Raw genomic sequence first — 8,875 nt, 5'->3', positions numbered from 1 at the left:
TAATGACTGTTAGTGCTCCCTTCCATTTCAAAATGTCCCATTTTATGTACTTTCACCACAACCCATTCTTGCTGATAAACAATTACAAATTTTGTGATCTGAAGTTTGGACTCAATATGCATGGCCTAGCAATAACTGACATGAAAAGCAAAAGTTGTAACAAAAGTTATCACAGAAAGACTACATAAATTGTGATGTATAACCGTTCATCCATTTTAAATGACTCAGGCTTTACAATGAGATAAATTAGAAATATGCAATTACATTTTTAGAGCTCATTCCAATTTATCATCCACCTTTTAATATAAGTACAAATAAATGTTTTATGTGTATTTTTCTCCTTCAAGAGTTTCTATCTTGTTTTCATGCGTATCCATCAAGTCCATAAATTATTTAGCATCTCCCCTTCTTTCTGTATGAAATGATCATTTGGGATTTAAAAAGTACTATACTACCACAAAAGGACTGTTTAACATTGTCATTGCTGTTTTGCTACTATATATTAACAAAAAGCAAAGTTTAGAGCAATGTTTTTCCAATGTAACGTTCTATAACATTCCTTTTTTTTTTTTTTTTTAATTTACTGAGCCTTATGGAGCAACGACTCAACCTGATTTCAAGAGAAAGGAAAATGTTTGGATATGCCAATTAGTCCCACTGGTTTCAGGAAAAGTATTAGCTCATATATAGTCACTGAACAATATCCCTTAATATATTCAAACTATTTAAATATTAAATATCTTGATTAAGAGTCCATTTTAGTTTCTTGTTAGAAGTCATGAAATTCATTGGCTCTTACAAGATGGCAGCCATAAAAATGACAAATGTTTTATACTTCTTAAAAAAATTTTATAGTCCTCAGCTATATATGGTTTGCCTGTAACATTACTTGTAAGAGTGTGATCCTTCTGCATTTCTGTTGCAGACTAACATAAATGAAGGTAGGGGAACCAAAATGTTTCAAAAACCAAATCTATTTTCATTTTTAAGAAACAACCACCTTTTTTTCTCAAAAAAAAAAAAAATAGGTTACTGCCTTGAAACTTCAAGTTCCATCATTTTTATATATAAACACACCTGGATATAATGTTTTTAAAAAACCACACATACACAAAGGTATATAGAGCTGTAATAAACAAATTCCTTTTATAAACAAAATTTTAACTGAAAAGCCACAGTAGATGGAAAAAAAGAAGAAAGGATATTACTTGGTAAAATCCAGTGACATCTACAATAGTTTTACAGCACATTTAAGCATTCTAGGGTTTTATATCTTCACCTGCCTTCCATTTCTTACTTGCTCCTTAAAAAATTGCCAATTATGAATACAGGTTCTACCTCAAACTCAGTCCTGACTGTGAGTGCCAGAAAAAGCAAAACACTCCAAATTTCTATTTTAATAGAGCGTCAATTCAAAAATGGTTTTATTTAAAACACAATGCCCATTTAAATGGAGGAGAAAAAAAAAAAAAAGAAAACCAAGCAGCAATACTTAATTATACATAATATTCACTATATGAATGAAGTGTTTTTTAGGATGATATCTAGAATGCACTTGCTCTGTCTCTTCCAATAATTAAACTGACTTAGAATGACACCACCAAAAGTAAGATTACTGTCTAAGGGGCACACACTTACAGTACTGCTAGCCTTAAAAGCAGTAAAGCAAATGAAAACATATCAAATAGCACATGCACATCTTACAGAACTTCCACTGAACTATCAATGGCTTCTATACAATGTGCCTCTTTTCCATAATTGTATTAACAGCTACCAAGAAAGGAAAGATGAGATTAAAATCAATGGTACTGAACTGAATTGTTTGAAGCCAGTGCCCCACATGTGGGGAAAAGTGCATTTAGTTCAGCAGCAATATAGCACAGTGTGAAGATATTGTGCTTAGACGCAGATATTCCAGAACTGAAAGATGTACAAGGCAAGTCAAGATATAAAACCATAGTACACTGTTAAATAACCTTGAAACATACATATATTGCAGTGTTCAAAGAAAAACATTCATTTCATTGTACAAGGCTAGGGAGAAATCCTTAAAGTTACCTATTGTAGTCTATGATATAATAAATACATATCTATATAGCATTGTATATACATATATAGAATGTGTGTGTTTATGTGTATCTTTTTTTTTTGCCAAATTATTCTGTTAGTTTTTGTCATTCTGCAACTTTCAGGAGTGAAAACTCTTCCAAACTACAAGTTTCTGTTCCCCCAAACTTAAGAAAAGATATTTATACTAGAAAAGGTCTCAATACCCTCCCCCCAACCTAAAGACTCACTTCAGATATCTTGCTTTACAACTGATCAGAGAAACACAATTAAAAGAATTCTAGAATTTTTGACTGTATCTTTTCACTTGCCAGTTGTTTCAACAAGCAAGTATCTTTTAATATTTAAACCAGCTGCTGCAACTTCTTTAGCAGAGGATATAAACTAGATTTCACTGATTAAAACAGAGCAAATCAAACCAAAAGGAAAAAAAAACAAAAAACAGTGATTTACTCTGACTGTAAACAATATATAAAATTTAAATCTCAAATTTCAAAATAAGTTAAAGAAAAATTCTACCTTTAGGGCCTATAATACTACAATGATTTGACAATTGGTATGGGGAAAATGTATATAAAAAATTGCAACAAAATTATCCATTATTTTTGCTAAGAGAAAGTATATCTAACTATACTACCTCTGGCCCTTAAATTTAATAACGTCATAATTTGTTGGCAAATGTTTTTAGCAAACTGGCATATCATATTACACAACAGAAAAACATCCATCAAGTTCAGCAAAGAAAACTTATATAAGCCTTTTGTACAGAATTAAAAAAAATCTAAATGGCTATGATTCCTCTATTAGCAGAAACACATAATGCAGTCTTTATAAATCTGCCAAATATATCAATATCTACATAAATAGATACAGATATAGATATGAAACATTAATGGCAGTCTATTTTTGAACAGTGTGTGGGACCAGCAGATTTGTATCAGACCATGGCACGATATGGACCCTGCATCTTTAGGAACTGAATGATGAAAGAAGGACCCCCAGCCACAATCTGAGGTGGAAGGTGACTGAGTGGACAGTTCTCAATACTCATGATTGAAAGCTTGCTGCAAAGAGCCAGCTCAAAGGGAAGGCTATGTAGATTGGGGTTGTCATTCAAATACAGTTCTTCTAGGTTCTCCAGTGTACCTGTTAAAAAAAATAAAATAAAATCAATTACTATTTTTTTAAAAAATTAGTTACTATTCTAGAAGTTCAATTGGGCATGATGCTATCCTGGGCCTTATATATACTGAATACACATTTCCTCTTACTCTCTTCTCTTAGTTTTAAAACTCTACAACCACAGATCTTCAATTTTACTGCATATTCAAATCAAGTGGGGCTGATGTAAAGAACTCTGATGTCCAGGTCATGTTCCATACCAACTAAATAATTTCGGAATTTCTTCCTTTATGGTCAGTTTTCAAGTTTGGAAGGCATTTTTTAAATACACATGCTACATCTCCAAAGATTCTGTTTGGGACAACTTGGCACTGGTATGTATTTTTTCAAAACTCCAGAGGTAAGTTTATTGTAAATCGGTGCCTATAATCACTTCCCTGTGATAAACAATGTGATGATCTCTTTTATTAAATAAATTTCTCATGTGGAAGGATTTTTGTTACTTGGTATAAATCTTTCACTGAGTTACACATATTTGGCAATAAGCCAAAAATCAACTTATGTAATAATCTTTAAAAAAATTATCTTAGACTGTCTCAGGATACTCACACTTTCTAGGCAAATGTCTCCGGCAATCACATGAGGCCAGATGAATAAACATACTAGAAATGAAGTTGCCTCCCATGTTTTCTAATTTTTAAACTTCAAAATTTGTAGTATTTGATACTGGTAGGCAGAAGACTAATGAAAATAATGGCTACCAAGGCAACGGATGTTTACGTTTAAAATTTTAACTATGAGAAGTTACTACTATTATCCTTACTTCACACAGGTAGAAAACTTGAAGCTTAGGGAGTTTCCATACCTTATCCAAAGCCATAAAGCCAATAAGCAGCATGGCCAGATTTTGAAATATCTATTTTACCCCAAAACCATTTTTTTAAATTAAAATATAATTTACATTATAACTCCAAACCCATTCTTAACCACTAATCTAAAGGGCCTCTGAAACAGCATGGTATAGATGGAAGAACACAATACATGGAATTACTAATTTAAGAACTACAATGTAACCTCATTTGATCAATTCTCTTTGTAAAATGGGGTTACAACTTGCACTGCCTAAAATTCAAGGTAGTCACATTGATTATATGCAATAATGGGTATGAAACACTTAGAAAATTTCAAAGTACTGTCAAATATTAATTTAATCAAATATTAAAATTAATCCTAAAACCTCATGAGGAAATGTTCTTTTGGCATAAGACATTATTAGCTTAATTCAAGCTTGTGTAATTTTTAAATGGAAGAAATATAACTCTTCTGAAATAAAGTTAAACGTATTGGAAATAGAAGTAGGCTAAAATATTCTCAAATGCAATATTAACACCCCATGAGGAAACCTAACCAAAACCAACTATCCAACCAACCAACTACTTGGTACTCTACTTAAAAAAAAAGAGAGAGAGAGAGAATCCTGACTCTGAGGTAATATCAGGTGACAAAAACAGATCTGTCCTATTTATCTGAAATACTGCTTGAACACACAAGAGCAAATTAGTACAGAGTCAAGCATCCAAATGGTTCATACCAATTTCTTCAGGAAGATGAGTGAGTAGGTTCTCTCCAAGGCCTAGATGTGTGAGATTGGTAAGGTGACCAATGCCTCTGGGAAGGGTGGTCAACTGGTTGTTTGTCAAGACTAATTTCTAAAAGATTAACAAAATAAAAGATAGTTACACATGTATTTCCTACTACTGATATAAATTTAAAATAATACATCTACTAAACTAATAAGATAAATTAATAGGTAAATTAGATTAGGTAAGAATCACTCAATAAATTTTACTTTCAAAGCGTATCATTTGTTAGCAAGTGAAAAGCAGATAGGTTACATAAACATAAAACTCAGCCCTAATGCTATAATAAAAAATCTCTAAAGAATTAGATCAAATTCATAAGAAAATTGTGCAGTTTGGAATGTACCCTAAAAACTTTAGTCATATAACTACAAAATCATCAGGATAATGTTTTACCTGTAAATCCTTAAGATAAGCAATTTCATTTGGCAGCGATTCCAATTTGTTCTCCTCTAGATCCAATTCTCTTAACTTCCTAAGGTTTCCAAGACCATGGGGAAGCTTCTTTAGAAGATTGTTTGATAATATTAGAACCTAAGAGAAATTAGTGATAGTGTATGGTAACTCATGAAATGGAATTATGTATTACCATTGTGTGGCTTACAATTTATTAAACTGCTAATTTTCTAAAGAGTGAATATTAAGAGTAATGTTCACTTATATAACATTTAACTTACTATTCTTAAAAAAGTCACCATAGCTATTGCAAATAAAAGAGATTCTATTTAAGTCAAAACTAATGAAAGCAAAAGTTTAATTTTACCCATATAACAAAAAAATGTAAAATTAACTACTTGCACTAAAATTCATATAGTTAATGGTATTTTGATACTGAGTGGTTACAAATGTTTATCTGATAGGAAACCACTTATTTATTCAAAACCCCTTACAAACCATCATTTTTAGGGAGGTAATTTCTAAACTGCCTATTTCAATATATAATAGTTATTATTTATGGTATATTTATTACATTGGAAGCCATCCTCTAATATACTGAAGAGAGAAAAAGGTAGTTGAGAAAGATAGTTCCTGTTCTCAGAGAAATTACGGTGGTGGTGGTGAGGGTAGGGAGACTATAATGGGTATGGAGATAGTGAAAAGAACACTGAACGGGAAGACCTACATAAGGTTCTGGCTAATGTTTTATGCCCACCTTTTCCCCCGCAAAGTTATACCACCTATAATAAAATAAACATATGTAGTAAGACCAAAAAAATCAATAGCTATTATTTACTGAGTTTACTACTTGCAAGGCACTAAATGCATTGTGTGCATTATCACATTTAATCCTAACTCCAACCTTCTGAGGAAAATACTATCATCTTCATTTCACAGCTGAGGAAACTAAAGCTTGGTCAAGTTTAAATCTATAGAGATAAAAGTGGAATTGTACCCAGATCTGTCTTGCTTCAAAATTCATGCTTTTTAACCATTACACCTTACTATTTTACCTTACTAAATAAAATAATTTTAAAAAAGAAATTATATTTTTAAAAACATGGATACAGAGGAAATTTTAAAAATATATATATATATTTATTAGTAGTAAGGTTTTTCATCAAAAGGATGAAAATTCCAGGGACTCAGAAGCAGGAGAATTCATCCTTGACTAAGGAGGGGACAATAAGACAGATCATTAATTATGGAAAATAATTTAAAAGGAAAAAAAGGGATGAGAAGAGGGCACTCTAGATACTAAGAACAATAAGACTAAATGTACAGGGGCACCTGGGTGGCTCAGTCGTTAAGTGTCTGCCTTCGGCTCAGGTCATGATCCCGGGGTCCTGGGGTCGAGCCCCACATCGGGCTCCCTGCTCAGTGGGAAGCCTGCTTCTCCCTCTCCCACTCCCCCTGCTTGTACTCCCTTCTCCCTCTCTCTGTCAAATAAATAAGTAAAATTTTAAAACAAAGCAGAAGACTGAATGTATACAGGGCTAGAAATATGCACAAATTTCAAACAAAGAAAATAATCTAATTAGTTAAATAAGAGCATACATGGATAATTAGGATGTAAAAGTGGGCCAGAATCATAGAAAAGGTCCTCAATGCCAGTCTGAGGACTCCATAATCATTCTGGTAGACATTAAGTGCAGGATTCTTAAATAGAGTAAAGGGAAAAACTATGTTCTAAAAGATGCTAATTTTTTTTTTTTTTAGATTTTATTTATTTATTTGACAGAGAGAGAGACAGAGAGAGAGGGAACACAAGCAGAGGGAGTGGGAGAGGGAGAAGGAGGCTTCCCGCAGAGCAGGAAGCCCGATGTGGGGCTCCATCCCAGGACCCTGGGATCATGACCTGAGCTGAAGGCAGTAAAAGATGCTAAATTTTAAAGACCTTTTCTTTCAAAGATACTTTATAGCACTCAAACCTACCAACTTTTAGTGGGCAAGAGCAATTCAGAAGCACTGAGCCCAGATTAAGTTAATACCTCATCATCCTAATACGGTTGTTATGTTTGAGAGAGCTCCAACATTTCTAATTATGATCTTCCCCCAACAGAAATGGCTTATTTTAACTGGAAACTTTATAAGCAAGATAACTGCAGAAGGGTCTAAGGAGTTCTAAATAAATGCGCTTTCATACTCACCTCAAGAGAAACAAGACCAGACACATCCTCAGGAATCTTTGTGAGCTGATTGGTCGCTAAATTCAATTCTACCATACTGGTCCAAGTTCCAAAATCCAAGGGAAGTGATGTCAACTGATTGTCCTGGCAAAGACAAAAAAGAAGTAACCACGGTAGAACCACAAAAACAAAGCTCCATATATATATATATATATATATATATATACACACATATACACACACACCTCCCCTGTGGAAAGAAAATTCTTAAACATAAAACCTTATTCCCCTTTTTGATATCCAAATAAAGAAAAAATTAAAAAGCAATGAAAAATCTAAGCCTTCATAGTTTAACCTTTTTATTTTGAGGTTAATTTGGAAGTTTGTTCCCTATGTGATTATCTGTATTGGATATGGAAAAATACACTATATAGACCAACATTTGAGATTTCAAAGGTCCCAGTGAAAAATAGGTTTTCCCCATTTCACAATAATATACAGAAATCACACAATAAAATGTGGATGCTCGTGAGCACAAGGGAAGAAGAAACACTGAATTACAGCCCATGAGGAAACCAGATAAGCTCAGCAATTCTAGAGACGCTGAGCAATAAAGTACGAAAGGAAAAAGTCTTAAGAAGATAGCAAATTAAATCATTAAAACGCTAATTGGTAGTATCCACAATTTTACTTTAAAAATTTGTGAGACGGCAAAAATACATTTCTCATTGAATAAAAACAGATGATGAAACAGTGTGATCCTAATTTTGTTTAAAAATTAGATATAGCTGGGGCGCCTGGGTGGCTCAGTCGTTAAGCATCTGCCTTCGGCTCAGGTCATGATCCCAGGGTCCTGGGATCGAGCCCCTCATCGGGCTCCCTGCTCCATGGGAAGCCTGCTTCTCCCTCTTCCGCTCCCCCTGTTTGTGTTCCCTCTCTCGCTGTCTCTCTCTCTCTGTCAAATAAGTAAAATCTTTTAAAAAAAAATTAGACATAGCTAGCTACATGCAGAAAAAAATGTGAAATATATGCCAGTGATTCACTATTTTTCTTCCTGCTTTTTCAAATCTACATATAAAATACATTTTCATCGATAACAACTCTTACCACACTGTATTTGTTGGGGCTATTTGTACCAACAGAGGACCACAACCATCAGTACCCCTGATGTATGCCAATGTGTTAACAGTGATGCTAGCTCTCAAGTGGTAGGATTATCTTATGTCCTTTTTGTTAATCTGTATTTTTAAATTTTTCTGCAATATGCATGGATTACTTGTCTCATTTTACACAAAATCATCGGTAAAAGAAATTCCAAGTAGCAAACATCCATTTGAAAACCAAGTTTTTTTTATTATATTTACATTTATTACCTATTCATTATAACACTTAAACTTACAACTACTAATACTTAGTAGCTTGATAAAGCATTTTCATTAAAAAAATTTACTACTGGTACTTATGAGGAGGAAAATATCA

General features: G+C 33.1%; 1 protein-coding gene across 2 annotated transcripts in view; it reads right to left on the bottom strand.

The window, feature by feature from the left end:
- Nucleotides 1-1,109: 1,109 nt before the first annotated feature.
- The window catches only part of SHOC2 (SHOC2 leucine rich repeat scaffold protein), a 92,005-nt gene continuing 84,239 nt past the window's right edge, over nt 1,110-8,875 (bottom strand). For both annotated transcript variants that reach the window (XM_021699888.2, XM_021699887.2), the window contains exons 6-9: nt 7,418-7,540; nt 5,226-5,363; nt 4,781-4,898; nt 1,110-3,213 (exon numbers count right to left, since the gene is read on the bottom strand). In XM_021699888.2, the coding sequence (XP_021555563.1) occupies nt 3,005-3,213; nt 4,781-4,898; nt 5,226-5,363; nt 7,418-7,540 (588 nt within the window). In that variant the 3' untranslated portion in view covers nt 1,110-3,004. The remainder of the gene's footprint in view (nt 3,214-4,780; nt 4,899-5,225; nt 5,364-7,417; nt 7,541-8,875) is intronic.

This window comes from Neomonachus schauinslandi, chromosome 6 (assembly GCF_002201575.2).
Source record: "Neomonachus schauinslandi chromosome 6, ASM220157v2, whole genome shotgun sequence".
NCBI lineage: Eukaryota > Metazoa > Chordata > Mammalia > Carnivora > Phocidae > Neomonachus > Neomonachus schauinslandi.
Note: the sequence above shows the minus strand (reverse complement) of the source record. Positions and strands in the feature narration are given on the sequence as shown.